General features: G+C 43.1%; 1 protein-coding gene across 1 annotated transcript in view; it reads right to left on the bottom strand.

Annotated features, from left to right (window-relative positions):
- The window catches only part of LOC142196967 (vomeronasal type-2 receptor 26-like), a 34,451-nt gene that overhangs the window by 12,224 nt on the left and 280 nt on the right, over nucleotides 1-21,947 (bottom strand). Inside the window, exons 2-5 of the mRNA XM_075266938.1 lie at nucleotides 19,377-19,541; nucleotides 9,495-9,781; nucleotides 5,572-6,336; nucleotides 1,856-2,077 (exon numbers count right to left, since the gene is read on the bottom strand). Of these exons, the coding sequence (XP_075123039.1) occupies nucleotides 1,856-2,077; nucleotides 5,572-6,336; nucleotides 9,495-9,781; nucleotides 19,377-19,541 (1,439 nt within the window). The remainder of the gene's footprint in view (nucleotides 1-1,855; nucleotides 2,078-5,571; nucleotides 6,337-9,494; nucleotides 9,782-19,376; nucleotides 19,542-21,947) is intronic.

Genomic DNA, 21,947 nt, shown 5'->3' with positions numbered 1-21,947 from the left:
GGATTTAGTATTTGCATTTTATTGGCCATTGACTTATCTATCATGGGATCTTCTAATAGTTGTTATTTGGTTTTATTCTGTTTCAAGGGGGATTTCCGCCTAAGAAATTTATCTCAAAATCATTGGCTAGATGAGAAAATGATGATGAGTGAAGATCTCCTGGCTGAAACTCATACAGTTTTTAGAATGGGAGATTCTCAGGTTCCCCTAGGCGCACAGCCATGGCTTGGAGAGTTGAATGAAGAACTGTGCTTGACTATTTCTGTGATCATAACGCACATAGAAAAGATAGGTTCAAGTGGCCTAAGTGGCCCAGTAGTCAGATAAGTTTGGTACAAACTTCTATAGACATAGAGATCCATAACACACAGTGAATGACACTGTCACGGCTCCTACAATCTATCTATAAAACATAGTGTATAATCCTGCCAAGGCTTCTTGGATACTATCTATTAAACATAGTTTAGAACTACTAAGAATGACTCTATCTTGGGTTTATAGCAAGGGTCTAAGAGCATGATGGTCCAGTCCTCATTCCTCTGATTGATGCAAATATTAAACTTGTTATTGTATAAACAGTGGAACATAGAGCCTTCCATACTTTCAAGTGTGTACACAGACCCAAGGGCCTACCATGGTTGGTTTTCTTGGCCAGTGAGGATCAGCTTTAAAAATAAGGATTAGCCTCCTTCCCCTGACTGTGCCTGTGACATATCAAGAAGAGTTTTCCTCCTCCTCCTTTTCTTCCAGGTCTTCCACCATAATGACCCTGACCAAGATCTTCTTCTTCTCCCAGTTCATTTTGCATCAACCCAGGGCAATGACGGTGACCAAAAGTTAGAAGCTGTTTTACCACTACATAATAAAGGGATGACATGGCTGATGCTGCATTTATTCCTGTTGACATATTGGGTGGCCTTTCCAAAGGGCTTGAGAAGGCGACACATTGCCGTCATAAGCCTTCAGTGGTGGATCTCAAAATAACACATTGTTCCTGCGGTCTCCTTCATGCAGTTATCAAACACTGCTTTTGGCTGCTCACACGGACGCCCCAGTACATTGAAGATGACATCTCACTGAGTTGGAACCTCACAGATAAGATGTTAAAATGGCAGACCATTGTGTCATTGCATATCTAGCAGGTTGTTTTACCACATAAGAATGGCTGAAATGCGCAGACACTTTTCTGGCCAAGAACAGAACCGCTATGATATAAACTATGATATATATGTTAATAAAATGGCACACCACTAGATTCAGTACATGCACCGTACAGGGATAATGTGTTATTCAACTCAATTTGCAACTAAGCAACGCGGCAGTTCCTCTGCCGTGTTACTTCTCTAGTCTAGAGTCATTAACTGTAAAACCAAATGGGAGTGCAGCACTTTACACCCATAAAACAAAGGAGGAGAAGTGCAAGCAACACCTTGCCCTGGTGAAGATGGATGTTAGAAATGGTCAAGATATGCAAAGAAACAACAGCTCAGGTAAGTATCCTCCACCGGGGTTGAGCACATGCTATTAGTTGGAAAAATGCAATGAAATCCGCTAAATTGATACAGTAGCGATTCCACTGTTAGCAGCTCGGCTACGGGTGAGTTAAGTTGCAGGATGACTAGTACCCAGTGCTGTTTTCTGGACACACAATCCCTTGTTGGTTGACTGACATAGGCATGGAAGGTGGTGATGAATGGAGTTGGGTTAATGGGTCCACAATGAATTGGATTTGACCTAAAATTCCAAATTGTTAGTTTTTCAAATTCTGAGCCCAGGAGAGAAGAGAATAGAAGGTTTTTTTCACATAAATATTGGAAGAAATAAATAAAATACATCAAATGATTATAGAATTTACCTGAGTGTATCTTGGATTCCATCGAATATCATCATCATTTACTATAAACTGTTCATGGCCGTCCACATTATGAAAATATCCAACTTGTCTTATTTCTTTCTCTGTCTTGGAAATAACATAATTCACCACATCAAATCTTCCGGGCACATTTCTTTGATCAGTAAAGTAAACCCTCTCACCGCCCGGAGTCGTGACATTAACCTTCTGTAAGTATCGGTTGACCTGTGGAATAATGGGATGTGTGTTATGGACATCAGAGATTCCAGGGTTGTTCCATCATCTCCTCCCTATTAGATGGTTTGGGGCAGTCACTATGTAGATGTCTCAGGGCTTAGTCACTAGTGATCAGGCGATCTCTGCTCCGGGCAGGCTTGTTAGGGAGAAGTTCCTGATGGGTTAGCCCCTCCATAAATATCCGTGGTCCATGCAGGAAAACATTGGGATACCTAACCACGCTCCTACTCATAACCACCTCTGCGTCCTCTTTTTCTCATACTACTATCATTATACTCTCGGGTCTTTTTAGATTCTGGAGTATATTCATTGGAGAGCAAGGGGAGGTCAGTTAATATAAAAACAGTGTTACTCACCTCACATGTGATCCAGTGTTATTCCCAGCAGGCTTAGCACCTCTTTAGTGATGCCCCAGGTCAGATGTGGACCAGGCTGGCCTCATTATGTGTCGTGGTGTTGGCCTGGCCCATGTGATGAAGTGATCTGAAAGCAGCAAGGAGTGAGCCAGAGCCCAAGAGAGGTAAGTAACATTGGTTTTTATGTTTATCACCTCCCTGGGTCTCTGGTCATTATATATTATCTTTTCTGACCCCAGAGTATAATAATAGTTCATGGGTGGGCTATGAGGCAAAATTGTGTGTGCAGGGACCACTATAGAGCATAATATGGTGTGCAGGAGCCATTATGAAGCATAATACTGTGTGCAGGGGCCACTATGGGGCATAATACTGTGTGCAGGGGCCACTATGGGACATAATACTGTGTGCAGGGGCCACCATGGAGCATAATACCATGTTCAGAGCCACTATGGAGCATGATAATGTGTGCAGGGGCCGCAATGGGTCACAATACCTTGTGCTCTGATGTCTCCCACCGCAGTATTGTTCTGCTGTTGTGGGGGTTTTCTTTTGGCAGAAATCCCCACCACACAGCAGGACTGGCTCATCTTAAAAAAGTGGTTATCCTGAACAACCTCACGGCAATTAGGTTTTATCAAAGGAACGTTTCAGCTCATTTTTATTGCTGATTTATCCTTTGCACAGATTATTAATAAGAGATCAGTGACTCCCCGCTGATCAGCTGTATGAAGGGGTTATGGTGACCTTTTGATGTAATTACAGTCTTGTTGCACAGACGAGTATAGGACAAGGCTGTAGTTACATTACATGGCTGCTATGAGATGTATGATACTATGTAAACAGAGAAGGGGTCACAGCACTTACACAGGTACCACGGTGCATTCACACATCTGATCGATCTGTTTTTATTAGTGACCTGGAAAATTATTAAATTATGAAATATCTGGGGCAATATTAATAAGGGGCACTATTATACAAGGTACACACAGACATTATGAACATAAATATGCACTTGGGAGTATTATTCATTATGGGGGGATTATATATTTTATAATTGGGGTATCAGCAGGACGGGGGCTTTATGTAGGTGGAGACAATGTGGGTCAGGTGTCTGGAGAAGTGAGGAGCCAAAGATGTCTGTGTTGCAAACTTTACAGAGACTGGAAGAAGTGGTCACTCAGTCAGGGTGAATATAGGCAAGTCGCTTGGTGGATGGATGGACCCACGCTTTGGTGGGAATGACAAAGATAGCTGAAGTCTAGTAGTCAGCTATCCGTGGCACTCCAAGTAAAAAGAATGGCTCGTCCATTCACTGAGCAGACGATGTGTGAAGTTATTTTCGTTGTTAATGCCGAGGTGTTGATCTTTGATCTTAAGAATTCTTAAAAACTGATTTATTAACCTTTTGTATTGTGTATATTGTGTGACAGAGTGTGAAGCACATCATTTTTTGGGGGTGATGTTTGGAGGGAAGCGGGAAGGGGGGGGGGGGGGCTAAGGCATGAAAGAGGCCAGGTTAATCCCTGACTGCATAGTCCAATACCTTGGAGCTTACCTAGTTGATATCTTGCTGTTCAGTTTGCTCTTGTGGTTTATCCTAGTCCAGTCTGATCTATTATATTTCCTCTTTATTTTTTTCCTGTTTGGACTTCCCATATGTGATGAAGTCTATGTGTATGTCACACTGTACAAATTATCTAATTTAACTGTTGTGTTCAATGCTGCCGAGGATCTTGCTCCAGTGTATTAGCACAGCCTGTGACAGTGGAATAGTCGCTGCGATGGACAGGCCAGGACGCTCAGTGTAATGTCTGCAACAACGTGTAACTTACAGCTCAAGTGACCAAGGAAGAAGGAAGAGTCCCCTGTGCTAATTCAAAGGAAAGAAGGAAGAACAAGAAGAAGAAAAACTGGAAACCACCCCCTAGTGGTCATTTAATTTCCAAGCCGGGGTTCCTGACTAGAGATGAGCAAAGTTTTCAAAAATTCAATTCGCCCGCTTCGTCCCAAAAAGATTAGATTCTATCCAAATTAATCTGTCTGTTGAGCATCCGCCTTCACTGGGTCAGGATTTGGTCAGTAATCTATCAGTATTGCTGATGCCAAAAATAAATAGAGATAGATTCAAAACAAGAAAGACATGTGATTGGAATATTTGCAGGTCTTCTGCAATTTGTATCCACTCTTGCTTTTGGCTACCAAATCATAAGCCAATTCTGATGGGACCATACAGGTGTTACACCTGCTACACAGACTGGGTCCGTCGTGTGTCTCATTTTTCCCTCCTTCTGACAGATCAGAAGAAGGGTCAAATAAATGATGATGTCAGCCAGGCCAAAAAGGCAAAATAGTGGCCCAGTCATGGAGTGCGAGGGGTGGGAACAGCATGAGAAGTGACATAGTGTTGAGGTAGCAGCAGCATGAGGAGGCCACAGATGGGCAAGGGATCATAATGTGGAGGTGGTAGAATGAGAAGGCATAAGCATATCGTCACTCCATAAGGAGAGAACTACCATTAAGGTGTGTGGAGTCTTATTAAGCAATGAGCGCTCCACTGTGCAAAGGAACATGGGAGGAATATGCAAATCTGACTTCCCTGATGTAATTAGGAAGACAGTGCCTCAAGTATGCACACCAATAGAGGGCTCTGACTCCTTATGGATTGACGATATCCCCTCAACCCTGTCTAAGCCTTTCACCTCTGCCAGATCAGTCCTCTCTACGCCAAGCTGATGAGATGCAAATACATCGAAATGGCTGTCCTTGGCTGAGAAGACTGTATCTGGTATAATCCCAACATCATTGCAATCAAAGGCCTCTGAGAAGGTTGTCATGATGTTAAAGGGAGCACCCTCTATAGGCTTGCTTGACTGAGACTCTGTCTTCCTAATTACATCATGGAAGACAGACTTGCACATTCTCAGTCAGCGCCCTCTATTGGTGTGCATACTTGAGGCACTGGCTTCCTAATTACATCAGGGAAATCAGATTTGCATATTCTTCCCATGTTCCTTTGCACAGTGGAGCGCTCATGGCTTAATAAGACTCCACACACCTTAATGATGGTTCTCTCCTTATGGAGTGACGACATTCCCTCTGCCCTATATTTACCAGACTACTTACCTTTGATAACATCTGGGATCTGTTTTTAGACAATGACTTGAGATTTCCTTCTATTAATGATAAGTCATGTAATGCATTCGCCACAGCGTAGACGGCAGAGTATATACTAAAGGTATAGCGGAAATTACTAACGTCATACATATAAGGATCCACTTTCCTTAAGAAATGTTTATCTTTAGATAGATAGGTAAACCGTATGTCAGACATTATTGAAGAGTTCAGATGTTTGTACAGACCAGCACCGAGCAAATAATCCTTCAGCCCTGGAATATTCCTTCTTGGTAGTGAAATCTGTAGAGATCCTGTCAGTTCATCACCATATTGTATATTCCACATAGCAAATGAAGCCGCTAATACAAAGACTTTTTTGCCATTATATTCCTTCATTATTTTATTCTGAACAATCTGTAGATCATCAGAGGTCCCAATAAATATAATAACATCACAATGTGTCTTCAGTATCTGATGCTCCACCCTGTTGTATCCCATATAACCATGGAATATATTAGATGATGTGATTTGTTTTTTGACAATGACTTGATAAGCGACACACATCCCGTTCTGAGTTATTACACTATTCAGCTCCATGGCGGCTCGTTGGCTTCCTTCATCTTCTCCTACTACAATCCCCACCCAGCTCCATCCAAAATGCTTCAGTAAGAGAACGATGGCCTTATACTGATCCCTCCCATCAGGAACCGTGCGGTATAAGGAAGGGAAACGGAGCTTGTCGTTAAATATGGAATCCATAGCTCCATAGCTGATCTGGAAGGGAAATACATGAAATGACCATCATGTCCTGAAACTATGGACCGGCTCTACTGATCATCATATGGTATAAGATGTTTGTCTTTGTACTGTGTTAGCCAGTGGGTAGGAAATATAAAAAACACAAAACTTGAGAGTCTTCAGTAGTTGATCCCTTTTTTAATGGCTATCTAATAATGATGGTAGATTACAACGTTTCGAAGCTCTCGGCTTCTTCTTCAGGTATATCTAAAACAATTTCTGCAGGATGCTTATTTATGTACAGAGGGACACATAAGAATAGAATTCTAGGAGGGAGGGGGGAAGAAGGTTATTGGTTATACAACTAAACAATTCATCAGTTTGTAATGTCTATTATGGCTGTCTCAGTTCAGTGATTTCTGTAGGATGCCATGAACCCATGTGAGAGATTCATCCCTTTCTCGAGACTGTTAAACAAGGTCATAAACTTGTACTCATAAATCCGTCTCTCTTTCCTGGATTTAAAATTCCCTCTTAAAACCAAAATTTTCATGTCATTGGTGATATTATGATCTTCACTGCTGAAATGTTTTGGCACGGGAAGGTCCATTCTTTGTTCTCTAATTGTATGGCGATGTGAATTAATTCTCATTCTGAGCTTCTGGCCGGTCTCTCCAACATACAGATTTTCGGTGGAACATTTGGTGCACATGATCACATACACTACATTAGGTGTGTTACAGGTGAACGTACCTGGGATTTTATATTCCCTGTTAGAGTTTGGTATCTCTATCTTGTCGGTGGTCAGTATGTGAGGGCAGGTTTTGCACCTTTTCTGTCCACATGGAAATGTTCCTGTGTTAGTTGGAGGTGACAGTGAGCTGCTAATAATCATATTCCTGAGGTTAGACTGACACACCGCACTGAACACCCAGCAGTGCTAAAACAACAGGAGCAGAAGATCATAAATGGACACACCTCCTGCGCCATAGAAGAGGATGGCAATGTTGCCTGAATGGGCAAAGATTTTGCAGCTATTAAACTCTACACACATCAGAACATACATGTATATCTGATACACATGCCTAACTATTGCAACTGTCCAGCCTCAAACAAAACAGCTGAAAGAGTGTTCAGTGTTTCTGGGGATGATGTAACGCCTTTGTGGACCAAACTGGAAAAAATTTTGTTAAATGAATCAGACAATGGATCCTTGAGTATTTTCACACCCCTCCAGCCTCTGTCTCCTCATATCAATCTCCATATATTGTAATACTGATGCTACCTCCTAATACTGACAAGCCAGAGATCCTCTCCTGTGGACTGCTTTGTCATGGTCTATTCCATATTGTACTGCCACTCATGTTGCCACCACTACCACCCCTGCAAACATATATCTCCTATGGCCTGGTTCATCATCTTCTACTATTCCATACTGTTGGCATAATAAAAAAATATAGATCAAAAAGGTCCCCACCTCAAAAAAATACATGCCATTGCTTCTTCCAATGCTAACGCCATGTTGATGTGGCATCTACTCCCTTAAAGGGATGATTTCTTGGTGGCTCCATTTCTTTGCAACTTTGTGTAACATATTTTCTTGAAATTCTATCATTGTCACTTCATTTCTATGGTGTTACAAAATTCTGCTCCAATAATGGGGTAATATTTGGTGGCATTTTTTTTTTTTTTTCAACTAGTAGGTAGTCCAGGAGTGTTGACAGTCTGCCACAAATTCTGAAATTGACATTTGCCACTGCCACACTGTATACTAACAGTTAAATAAAATAAAAAACAAACACTACTGCTCCACTCAATACTCATGCCCACTACTGATCCACCCAATACCAATGTCCACTACTGCTCCTCCTAATACCAATGCCCACTACTGCTCCACTCAATATTCATGCCCACTACTGATCCACCCAATACCAATGTCCACTACTGCTCCACCCAATACCAATGCCCACTACTGCTCCAACCAATACCAATGCCCACTACTGCTCCAACCAATACCAATGCCCACTACTGCTCCACCCAATACCAATGCCCACTACTGCTCCACCCAATACCAATGCCCACTACTGCTCCACCCAATACCAATGCCCACTACTGCTCCACTCAATACTAATGCCCACTACTGCTCCACCCAATACCAATTCCATGATGGTTCCTATAAAGGGATAGTTTTTGACAACTTTTTTAAAGACTTTTCAATCTGGCATACTACGATAATTTTTTTTTTCAAAATAACAAACCTGTCACACTTGCAAGTCCCCAAAATGGGAAAATTTTTATAGAAGTCATTTCTTTATATAAGTCATTTCTTTATATAAGTGTGCCATTAGTAAGGGGGGAGGGGGTACACCTGAAATACATAGGAATTTTTAACCTGTGACTTTAGTTTTCTTTTCTGTAAATAACGTTTTATTGGAATTTCAAAATAATACCGATGAACATACAGCGTTGAAAACAATAAGCGTAGAAATACAGTCACAAAAAAAAACATTCAATGGTACTGGTATATAACCATAAAGAGAGTAACAAAGGACACAGCGGGAGTTGAAACGTTGAGGGGGGGGGAACAATGAATGCTGGGAGTAAAAGTCCCAAAGAATACTATAATTAACCAAGGGGTTCCCACAGATGCGCCATGGTAAGATTGTTAGAGACAGTATACCATGGCGCCCACATGGAGAGGAACTTTTGGTGAGTGCAAAGCTCCAAGTGGGAACGTTCCTCCATACGGGCTACGAGAGACTTTCTGTAGAAAATGGGATACTGAAGGAGGGGATTCGGATGCCCAGTATAAAGGGATCAAATACTTGACGAAAGCCAGAGTTGCTTGTGGGACTCAAGGGCAAGGTGGCCCACAGCTTTTATGCCTACAGGGGTCAGAGATTTGGGGAGTACACAAACCTGGTTCAGAACCCACTGAATGAGCTACTAGTAGGGAAATTTCTTTTCGCATTTCCACCAAATATGCAGATAGGAGCCTGAAGCCTTATGGTAGCACCAACACAAAGGGGAAGCCTCAGGATAGAACTTATGAATTAGAGTGGGCATTGTATACCATCTGGTGACCAATTTAAAGCTCGATTCTTGTAAGTGTATACATCTAGAAGGGCCCATGTAGTGTTCGAAGACAGAGGATCTTTCTCCAGGGGTGAGGAACATTTGAAGTTCTGCCTCACATTTGGGGGAAGCTCCGTGCTTAGTTGGCGCAGAAGGTTGGAGTAGAGATTAGATAGAGGTCTTGGAGGACTTTTCTTCCGGAGTAGAAGTTGCTGTAGCGATGAAGTGCGATTGCTAGACTCCAGCCTCAGCTCTCTCAGGTAGAGTGCCTTAATCGATGGACATGTTAGAAAATCAATTTGGAAGGAGATCGGGAGTTGAGTGAACTCAGAGTAAGAATGGAAAGACACATCAATTAGTATGGAGTCGTAAGGTAGCCGCCCGATATGCTTCAGCACAACAGGAGCTGAGTCCAAAAACTTTGATTAAGTCCTGAACGGATATGACAGCAGACAGGCCTGGAGGTGAAGAAAGTTGTAGTGGTTTCTTAAAGTTTCCGATGCTGTTTGATAACTTTGGTGTGTTCTTAGACTGTATAGTCTAAGCTTACATCTCCTATTAGTTCTGTGCACGTTTCTCATTTCTAAGATATATGGCACCCTCGTATTGTAACCTTATCGCTACGGTTATGGTAATGGACACACAGGTGGTGATTTCGATGTTCTTTTCAGGGTCCTCCTTTTAGAGGAATCTCTCTATGTTGGTACCAAAGACACTTTCCATTGGTTTTCTCCATATTGTATGTGTTTTGCTTTGTTCGCACACTCGTTTCGGCGCATTGCTATTATATTCAGCGTTCTGTGTTCTGGACAAAGTTTTTTGTTTTTCTTAAATAAATCAAAAAAATAAATAAAAAAGTGATACTGCCGTGTGAATGAGGCCTGAATATATATATTACCTGTGGATATCTATAAATACCGGCTAACTCAGCTATGGACAGACTTGGAGAGGACATCAAGTGTCCAATAAAAGCCACCACATTGTTCTTCTCATCACAGCTGTAGTTGGGGACGGCTTCTTCTCCTCCGGACAGTATACTCAGTACACTATGTATAGCTTTATGTTCTACACTACAGGAGTCATAGATGTTGTATCCCAGAGTGATATTAGGTAAGAGGTCTGGTCTTCTATTTATTTCTTCTATGGTGAATATGAAGACCAGGAGATGTCTCCAGAACTGAAAACGTGGTCTGTTAGTAAACAAAGAATAATAAAGAATAAAAAGAAGATGGAGAAGGGTGAGAATAAAAGAACGAGCAAGAGGAAAATGATGATACTTGGTTTGGTCAATCTAACAGTAAAAAGAATATAACTATGGCTATGCATCAGTATTAAGGGGATATCGTCACTCCATAGGGAGAGACCACCATATAGGTGTGTGGAGTCTTATGGCTTAATAAGACTCCACACACCTATATGGTGGTCTCTCCCTATGGAGTGACGATATCCCCTTAACCCTGTCTAAGCCTCTCACCTCTGCCATATCAGTCCTCTCTGTGCCAAGCTGACGAGATGCAAGTACATTGAAACAGCTGTCCTTGGCTGAGAAGACTGTATCTGGTATAATCCCAACATCATTACAAACAAAGTCCTCTGAGAAGGTTGGCATGATGTTAAAGGGAGCGCCCTCTATAGGCTTACTTGACTGAGACTCTGTCTTCCTAATTACATCATGGAAGACAGACTTGCACATTCTCAGTCAGCGCCCTCTCTTGGTGTGCATACTTAAGGCACTGGCATCCTAATTACATCATGGAAGTCAGATTTGCATATTCTTCCTATGCACCAGTACGTTTGCGCTGCTCGGCCATTATTCCCACTGATGTTATTTATTTGGTAGTTTTATGTCCTGCAGTGTTAGTCCAGAGGAAAGCAAAAAAATAATACGAGGCTGGTTCAATTTCTACTTGTTAAAGAGAGTCTATCATTCAGATTTTCAATTTTAAGAAGAAAGAAGGGAGCGGTGATGCAGGTAGAGGTGGAGGATGCGGGCAAGCTCGGAGCACAGAGGAAACGAATACCAAACAAATCTTCAGTCTAGTCCGCTGAGGCCTCCACTGTTTCACCTCCAGGGCACTTCCTTAAGGCTGGGTTCACATGGGGATTTTTGGAATGGATTTTGACGAATCTGGTCCAATAAATGGCTAGCCATGACTGGAAGCCAGTGTAGTGCATACAGTGCACCGGCATGCAGTCACGGCATTCCGCTCCGGATTAAGCCCAAATGAATGGACATGTTGCTCGCGGAAAAAGGAACCCGTTGAATCCAATGGGACGCTTTTTTTGAGCCAAATTTTGATGCAGATTCCGTGTCAAAATCCTGACCAAAAAACCCTGTGTGAACCCGGCCTAAGTCAGCAACACCACATATGTCCTCACCTCTCTCCCAGGATAACAGCTGTCTGGTTCTTGATAAAGTGTAGAGGGTCTTCTTGTACAGAAGAGAAACCCACAGATGCTCCCTCCCGAAGTGACTCAGAAGTCACCAAGCACCAGGGGGAGCAGACAAAAGGAATAGAGATGAGCGAACAGTGTTCTATCGAACACATGTTCGATCGGATATCAGGGTGTTCGCCATGTTCGAATCGAATCGAACACCACGTGGTAAAGTGCGCCAAAATTTGATTCCCCTCCCACCTTCCCTGGCGCCTTTTTTGCACCAATAACAGCGCAGGGGAGGTGGGACAGGAACTACGACACTGGGGGCATTGAAAAAAATTGGAAAAAGTCATTGGCTGCCGAAATCAGGTGACCTCCATTTTAGACGAATAGTGGATTTCAAATCCGGGTCATATGAGAATGTGAACTTTGTGACTATGAGACAGGGATAGCTGTACAGGCAGGGATAGCTAGGGATAACCTTTATTTAGGGGGGAATGTTATTAAAAATAACTTTTTGGGGCTCTATCGGGTGTGTAATTGTGATTTTTGTGAGATAAACTTTTTCCCATAGGGATGCATTGGCCAGCGCTGATTGGCCGAATTCCGTACTCTGGCCAATCAGCACTGGCTAATGCATTGTATTGGCGTGATGAAGCAGTGCTGAATGTGTGTGCTTAGCACACACATTCAGCTCTACTTCATCGGGCTAATAGAATGCATTGGCCAATCAGCGCTGGCCAATGCATTCTATTAGCGTGAACTGAGTTTGCACAGGGGTTCTAGTGCACCCTCGGCTCTGCTACATCAGATTGCTACATCTGATGTAGCAGTGCCGAGTGTGCATCAGATGTGTAGTTGAGCAAAACTGACTCAGCACTGCTAAGTCTGCATTCGCATAGGAATGCATTGGCCAGCCTTCGGCCAATCAGCGCTGGCTCTGCCGGAGGAGGCGGAGTCTAAGGTCGGACCTGAATGGAGACTGGTGTGGAGCGATCTTAGACTCCGCCTCCTCCAGCAGAGCCAGCGCTGATTGGTCGAGTTCCGTACTCTGGCCAATCAGCACTGGCCAATGCATTTCTATGGGGAAAAGTTAGCTTGCGAAAATCGCAAACTGACAGGGATTTCCATGAAATAAAGTGACTTTTATGCCCCCAGACATGCTTCCCCTGCTGTCCCAGTGTCATTCCAGGGTGTTGGTATCATTTCCTGGGGTGTCATAGTGGACTTGGTGACCCTCCAGACACGAATTTGGGTTTCCCCCTTAACGAGTTTATGTTCCCCATAGACTATAATGGGGTTCGAAACCCATTCGAACACTCGAACAATGAGCGGCTGTTCGAATCGAATTTCGAACCTCGAACATTTTAGTGTTCGCTCATCTCTAAAAAGGAACTGAAGTCGAGAGATCCACATACTTATTACTTACAAAACACAGATCAAAGAACTCAGGAACAGTACACAGCAGGAGCTGAAGAGGGTTGATGAGCATAGGCAACCAAAGTAAGCACATATGGCTTGACGGGACACAGGAGGATCTCTATCACATGATGTGGCATAACAGACTTCTGCGGAGTCTGTATCATCAGCAATATACATGGACAAACATCCCCCAGGGGTATCGATCAAATGGCATCTCACCCTCTCCTACTGCTCATTTATTGATGGCCATTGTGCATTGCTGACCTGGGATGGGACAGGAGTAGAGATGAGTGTACAGTGAAATATTCGAGATTCGAGATTCGTTTTGAGCAGATCCTCAATATTGGATTACTCGATCGAATATCGAATCCCATTACAGTCTATGGGGGAAAAAATGCTCGTTTCAGGGGAACCACTATTCGACTAAAGGAGAGTCACCAAGTCCACGAGTAGCAGGAGTAGAGTGTTTAGGAGGAGTGCTGTGCAGTTAAAGCACCCATTATAGTCAATCAACGCTGGTCAATTCATTCCTATGAGAAAAAGTAAGCTTCCTCGTGACCGCAAGCTGCCAGCTCTCCTGACTAGCAAGGTGAAGCCTGCGGCAAATCAACGCTGGTTCTGCAGCAGGCTCATCCTTGCTAGTCAGGAGAGCTGGCAGCTTGCTGTTACGAGGCAGCTGACTTTTTTCTCATAGGAATGAATTGACCAGCGTTGATTGGCCAGTGTACAGCATTCATCCAATCAACGCTGTTCTGCCGGAGGCTCGTCTATGAGGAGGTGGAGTCTAAAATCGGACCACAATGGAGACTGTTATGGTCCGATCTTAGACTCCGCCTCCTCACAGACGAGCCTCCGGTAGAAACAGCGTTGATTGGCCAAATGCTGCACACTGACCAATCAACGCTGGTCAATTCATTCCTATGAGATAAATTCAGCTCCCTCGTAACCGCAAGCTCCCAGCTCTCCCGACTAGCAACGACGAGCTGCTGCAGAACCAGCATTGATTGGCTGAATGCTGTACACTGTATACTACCTACACTGTATAGCATACGGCCAATCAACACTGGTTTTGAATTGAAAATTTACTGCGAATAGCGAGTAGTATTTGATCGAGTATGAGTATTTTGAATACCGTAGTATTCGATCGAACACTACTCGCTCATCTCTAGACAGGAGTCAATGACCAATTCTCTACTTGTTGAGGCTCCTCCATCTCCAGCTATAAGCTTACTGCACAAAATGAATGATTCATGCGGGCATTGCGCGGCAAGCACACGGAGCCCATTATAGTCTATGGGGTCCATGTGCTTTCACAGCACATCGCTTAACATTGCGATTGTATTCCCTCCCGGGGGTCTCCATACGGACTCCTTCCAGATGGAATACATACACTAGTGTGAACCAACCCTTATAGTTGTAGCCTGTGCATGGGATATGTAAAATCTCATCCATATTACTGTTACAATAGGAACCCAGAATCTGATATATGGGTGCACTTATTAACCCATAAACAGCACTAACAGACCTTTTTTAAAAAAAAAAAAAGTGGGGGGGGGGGGGATTTGCCCAGAAGACTCCATTAACTTACATCATAAAGCACAATATTAAAATTGTAAAGAAAAATGAGGACTTTTAAACTTACTTGTAACAACTTACAGATTCCTTAAATGCGTTCGATGAGAAAATTGACATGCTACTCTGAACGATTGAAACTTGTAAGATTCCTCCAATGATCAGGTCGGCAGGCTCTGCAACGTTCTCTACTTCTCCATTGAAATGTATGTTGCACCCGATGTCCGTAAGAACTTGTCCAGCAATAATAGTGTGGATTACATATATTACATATACACAGGTAGCATGGAGCATGGTGACCTTGGGGGAAAAAATTGTAAAATTTTGTTGAAAATGTATAATTTGTTATTATTATAAAATGATACCAAGAAATCTCATGCCAAGACCTTAATACATGTATGTGGTAACTTGGAGCTGTTCAACATCATGTCACTTTTAAGTAAGGCCCTGGAAATTGTCGGAGCCCCAAAAGTCCCTCTGCCACATAATCTAGAAATCTCTAAAACAGACTTTGACTTTGATGGCGCCTCCATCCACCTATATCCTGACTAGGATTGAGCCGATCTTGAAATTTCAGGATCGTTTTTAAAATCCGATTTTAAATTTTCCATTCGAACCTGATCCCAATTCCGATCCCAATGCAAGTCAATGGGATTTTTTTAATAATCGAAGATCGGATTTTAAAAATGATCCTATTCACTATACAGCATGCAGTGTAAAAATTGAACGCTTTAATTGTTAGAATCCACACTGTGTTGTGATAAAAAAAAAAAATCCCCCCTGGTGTCCGCTTACCTGCACAGATCTGCTGCCGCTCTCAGTTCTTCTTGGCCCGGTCTGGTCCGGTCTTGGTCTCTCCTTCACAGGCCTTCAGAGCGCCGCCACCTCCCTAGGCTAGAGTTAGAGATGATGGGAGTAGGTGGGGCTTGTTATGGCTTAGGAGAGTGTGGGCAGGGAGACGTGAGCGCATCACTCAAGTCTCCCCTCCCAGTACCCACCCACACTCACCTAAGCTACAAGCCGCACCTTCACCCAGCATCTCTATAATACTAGCCTAGGGAGGCAGGGGCGGGGGCGCAGCGCTCTCTGAAGGCATGTGAAGGAGAGAGGACCGGACCAGAAGAGGGCAGCGGCAGCACTTCTGTGCAGGTAAGTTGAGCGAAGTTCACGAATAGATAGATACTACTGTACATTGACTTGTCTAAAAGATAGACAAGTCAATGTACAGTAGTATCTATCTACTCGTGAACTTGCCTCATCGTCCTCACAGCAGCGCAGCACACAGTGATTTACCGCAGCCTGCCACTCTTCTGCTTCATCCCTGTTTTACCGTATATTCAGCTGAGTATATGGTAAAACAGGAACAAAGCAGAAGAGTGGCAGGCTGCGGTAAATCCATAGGAATGAATGGACGCAGGGGGTTAAGCAGCCGGCTGCTTCCATTCATACCTATGCCTGCTAAGCTTTTCCCACAATGATTGGCCAGTAGCCAAGCATTGTGGGAAATAACCTCCAATCTCGATCTCGATCCCGCTCGAAAAGATCGGGATCGGAATTCCGATCGCAATCGTGAAATTTACTCGATCGCCGATCGGAATCCGAACCTTTCCGATCCTGATCGCTCAACCCTAATCCTGACCACCTCCTGTACAGTTAGGGGTTTCCTTTCGCATTGATTGCCAGAAAAGATGGTCATCCTGCCACTCTGAGATCAGGCCAGACTATATCCCTTTAGGCCATAATATTATTAGCTCACTGGTTTTCTCTCTCTAATTTGTTGACTAGTGAGCAGATTCAGACACACAACTGATCTCTCTTGTTGGGAAATACAGTCCATAGCTGACATTGAACTGACAGTAGATAGTTCTGTCCCATCAGTGCATAGTTAATGTGATGTATTGCAACTTTTTCTGCATGTTTTCTCTGCTCCCTAAGACACCAAACTATTTCCATTTTTACAACATAACACCAAACTTTTTTCCAATTTTGACAACCATAGACAACCAATCAGCTGTTGAGATTCTGCACTGCAACACAACAAGAGTGTATCTACCATCTACCATCTACCTCCAGAGAAACATGGAAATGCCAAGTCACTGTCCAGACAATTAAGCTATATTGAGCAGACAAGGCTTCTTTACCATGGGGAATAGGAGGTTCTCACTAAAAGTTGACTGCCAAATACCCTGAAGGCCTGGCATGATAACCCATCTCTGGTGGTCAATTTGGTAGAGATAAAACATTAGCCAAAATAGAATGACTTTCACCAACATATCAGACCTGAATCTGATTGAGCACATCTTGGACATCATGTCTCGCTCCATCCATCAACGTCACCACAGATTGTCCAGGAGTTGGCAGATGCTTTAGTCCAGGTCTGGGAGGAGATCCCTCAGGAAACCATCTGCAACCTCATCAGGAGCATGTCCAGGCATTGTAGGGAGGTCATATAGGAACGTGAAGACCACACACAATATTCAGCCTCATGCTGACATGTTATAGGGCCATTACATCAAAGTTGGATCGGCCTGTAGTGTGTTTTTCCACTTTATTTATTTTTTTATTTTTTTTTTTTGGGGGGGGGGGCGGACTCCAAATCCAGGCCTCCATTGGTTAATAAATGTGATTTCCATTGATGATTTTTGTGTGATTTTGTTGTCATCACATTCAACTTTGTACAGAACTAAGTATTCAATGAGAAGATTTCATTCCTTCAGATCTAGGAGGTGATATTGGAAGGGTCCCTTCATTTTTTTGAGAAGTGTATACTGCACATACACAACTTCACACGACACACATACACAGTCCTATGAAAAAGTTTGGGCCCCCCTATTACTCTTAATCATTTTTAGTTGTAAATATTTTGGTGTTTGCAGCAGCCATGTCAGTCTGATATATCTAATAACTGATGGACACAGTAATATTTCAGGATTGAAATGAGGTTTATTGTACTAACAGAAAATGTGCAATATGCATTAAACCAAAATGTGACCGGTGCAAAAATTTTGGCCCCTTTTTATCATTTTATTGATTTGAATCCTCCTAACTACTTTTTACTGACTTACTGAAGCAAAAAATTGGTTTTGTAACCTCACTGAGCTTTGCACTTCATAGCCAGGTGTATCCAATCATGAGAAAAGGGATTTAAGGTGGCCAATTGCAAGTTGTTCTCCTATTTGAATCTCCTCTGAAGAGTGGCATCATGGGCTACTCAAAACAACTCTCAAATGATCTGAAAACAAAGATTGTTCAACATAGTTGTTCAGGGGAAGGAAACAAAAAGTTGTCTCGGAGATTTAACCTGTCAGTTTCCACTGTGAGGAACATAGTAAGGAAATGGAAGACCACAGGGACAGTTCTTGTTAAGCCCAGAAGTGGCAGGCCAAGAAAAATATCAGAAAGGCAGAGAAGAAGAATGGTGAGAACAGTCAAGGACAATCCACAGACCACCTCCAAAGAGCTGCAGCATCATCTTGCTGCAGATGGTGTCACTGTGCATCGGTAACAATACAGCGCACTTTGCACAAGGAGAAGCTGTATGGGAGAGTGATGAGAAAGAAGCCGTTTCTGCACGCACGCCACAAACAGAGTCACTGCCTGAGGTATGCAAAAGCACATTTGGACAAGGCAGCTTCATTTTGGAAGAAGGTCCTGTGGACTGATGAAACAAAGATTGAGTTGTTTGGTCATACAAAAAGGCGTTCTGCTTGGCGTCCAAAAAAACAGCATTCCAAGAAAAACACATGCTACCCACTGTAAAATTTGGTGGAAGTTCCATCATGCTTTGGGGCTGTGTGGCCAATGCCGGCATCGGGAATCTTGTTAAAGTTGAGGGTCGCATGGATTCCACTCAGTATCAGCAGATTCTTGAGAATAATGTTCAAGAATCAGTGACAAAGTTGAAGTTACGCCGGGGATGGATATTTCAGCAAGACAATGATCCAAAACACCGCTCCAAATCGACTCAGGCATTCATGCAGAGAAACAATTACAATGTTCTGGAATGGCCATCCCAGTCCCCAGACCTGAATATCATTGAACATCTGTGGGATGATTGGAAGCGGGCTGTCCATGCTCGGCGACCATCAAACTGAACTGAACGCGAATTGTTTTGTAAAGAGGAATGGTCCAAAATACCTTCATCCAGGATCCAGGAACTGATTAACAGCTCCAGGAAGCGACTAGAGGCAAAAGGAGGAGCTACTAAATATTAATGTCACTTTTCTGTTGAGGTGCCCAGACTTTTGCATCAGTCACATTTTGGTTTAATGCATATTACACATTTTCTGTTAGTACAATAAACCTCATTTCAATCCTGAAATATTACTGTGTCCATCATTTATTAGATAGATCAGACTGACATGGCAAACACCAAAATATTTACAACTAAAAATGATTAAGATTAATAGGGGGCACAAACTTTTTCATAGGACTGTATACTGTACATACACAACCTCACACTACACACATACTATACATACACAACCTCACACTACACACACATATACTGTATATACACAGCTCAGTGAATTGTATGGAGATGTCACAGGGCTGAGGACACATCACATCATTCCTTCCCCTCCCTGCTTGTTAGTACATGAAGCTTGTGTCTGGCTCTTGTCACTTACTTGTTACGGTGAAGACGCAGCCGGTCTGGAATCCTCTGGAGGTCGAGCTCGAATCCTTGAATTTGTCCTTTTTATCTTGTCTTCGCACATACAGGCGGCTATGCGGGAAAGTCTCCTGATGATACAATCTGCAGGTGATAGTTGTGAAGTTTAGGAGAGAAGAATCTATAAAAACACATAATTGTTCTGTTTATCTGTTCTCAGAATTATCTCTTCTATTTCTTGATGTAAGACATTTGTATAAGTTTCTTGGATAACTTTTCTCCAGTTTTCTCCTGCCCAGGTAGTTACTGAATACACTTATAACATTTGAGAAATTTTCTGAGGTCATCAATACACTTAAATTGACGCCCTTACTACTTTACTAAAAATATATATTTTTTAAATATTTGTTACTCATTTTATGTAACAACTTTCTTTGGGGAATCCACTGCCGGGGTTATCCAAAATGGCTTTTATAAAAGTCCTACCTAAACAGGGAGCCTCAGCTCCTTACCTTGATCTCATTAACATACGTTCAAAGAAACGTCTGAATCTGGTAGTTGTCCACGCTCATCTCGTAGACTCAGGACAGGTTGGGTTTGTTAGAGGTGATTCTGCTACAGCCAATATCAGATGCAATTATACTGAACAAATCAATTTTTTGGTAATGGTAAAAATGTATTCAATTAGACCATGGGTACTAATAGTGCTATGTAGTAACTTTATTTCGCTGCCATAACCTTTTAAGGGACCATGTTTGTCAAAGAAGGAAAAAATAATAAATACCATACCTTTCTTAAGTTTCAGGGTCCCGGGGATGCTTAGAAAAGCTCTTTTATGTCTCTTTCTATGTCTCTAGGATCTGTCAGTATGGTAACCGAAGATGGATGTTTGAGGTATGGAATATTGGAGTTTGCTGCTCTGGCCTTCAGGTTACCAGCCTTGATGCTCTACAAATAGTATGTAGCCTTGGTCTTTTCTTTTGGAGAATAATAGTGAGTTGCAAAATACGGCAATATTTCCTAAGTTCCAGCATATCCCATAGAGCTATAACACTTCTTCTGTGGAATAATGGAAGGGCTGACATAGTAGGACACTACAGCACACTCAGTGCAGATTGTGATACATGTAGAGCATTTTGTGCTGTAGTAGAATAGATATAACATGCGGTTGTGATATTATTTATGTGTAGGGGACATACAGTACATTGAGCTTGTGGGGATAGGGGACATACAGTACCTTGAGCTTGCGGTGGTAGGGGACATACAGTACCTTGAGCTTGCGGGGGTAGGGGACATACAGTACCTTGAGCTTGTGGGGGGTAGGGGACATACAGTACCTTGAGCTTGTGGGGGTAGGGGACATACAGTACCTTGAGCTTGCGGGGGTAGGGGACATACAGTACCTTGAGCTTGTGGGGGGTAGGGGACATACAGTACCTTGAGCTTGTGGGGGTAGGGGACATACAGTACCTTGAGCTTGCGGTGGTAGGGGACATACAGTACCTTGAGCTTGTGGGGGGTAGGGGACATACAGTACCTTGAGCTTGTGGGGGTAGGGGACATACAGTACCTTGAGCTTGCGGTGGTAGGGGACATACAGTACCTTGAGCTTGCGGTGGTAGGGGACATACAGTACCTTGAGCTTGCGGGGGTAGGGGACATACAGTACCTTGAGCTTGTGGGGGGTAGGGGACATACAGTACCTTGAGCTTGTGGGGGTAGGGGACATACAGTACCTTGAGCTTGCGGGGGTAGGGGACATACAGTACCTTGAGCTTGTGGGGGGTAGGGGACATACAGTACCTTGAGCTTGTGGGGGTAGGGGACATACAGTACCTTGAGCTTGCGGTGGTAGGGGACATACAGTACCTTGAGCTTGCGGTGGTAGGGGACATACAGTACCTTGAGCTTGTGGGGGGTAGGGGACATACAGTACCTTGAGCTTGTGGGGATAGGGGACATACAGTACCTTGAGCTTGTGGGGGGTAGGGGACATACAGTACCTTGAGCTTGTGGGGGTAGGGGACATACAGTACCTTGAGCTTGTGGGGGTAGGGGACATACGGTACCTTGAGCTTGTGGGGGTAAGGGACATACAGTACCTTGAGCTTGCAGCCCTGGGTCTTTTAAGTCCTTAGTATTGTCCTGGAATTGCTGCAGCTCTCTGTACACCACCTGCTGAATGGTCTATTGTGTAATATTTCACCCTACTTTTATATTCTCAGGACCAGATTTTGTCTTTGCCTTACAATCAAGAAACCAAACAAAGGAGTCTTATACAAAAGGTGTTAATAGGTGTTCATTCCTAATAGGATTATTTCCATGAATGGAGAGTTTGGAAGTTTTCAGTTCCCTTCTGGATTGATTCAGATACAACTATATGACTAATGGCAAGTCTCTTAGGAATTGATGAGATTTTAGTGATGTGTGGAAGGGGATGAAGTAGGACAAGACCGGCACATGTGAGAACACCTTTCTACTCACATCGTCTAAGGTGGAAGTTTGATTCTAAAGCACTGGAATTGAAAAATTCTGGATTTGGTAAGATGCCATCATAAAAAAAAGGTTTTGGTTGTCTCACCTAACC

This window comes from Leptodactylus fuscus, chromosome 3 (assembly GCF_031893055.1).
Source record: "Leptodactylus fuscus isolate aLepFus1 chromosome 3, aLepFus1.hap2, whole genome shotgun sequence".
Lineage (NCBI taxonomy): Eukaryota > Metazoa > Chordata > Amphibia > Anura > Leptodactylidae > Leptodactylus > Leptodactylus fuscus.
This window is presented reverse-complemented; position numbering and strand designations above follow the sequence as displayed.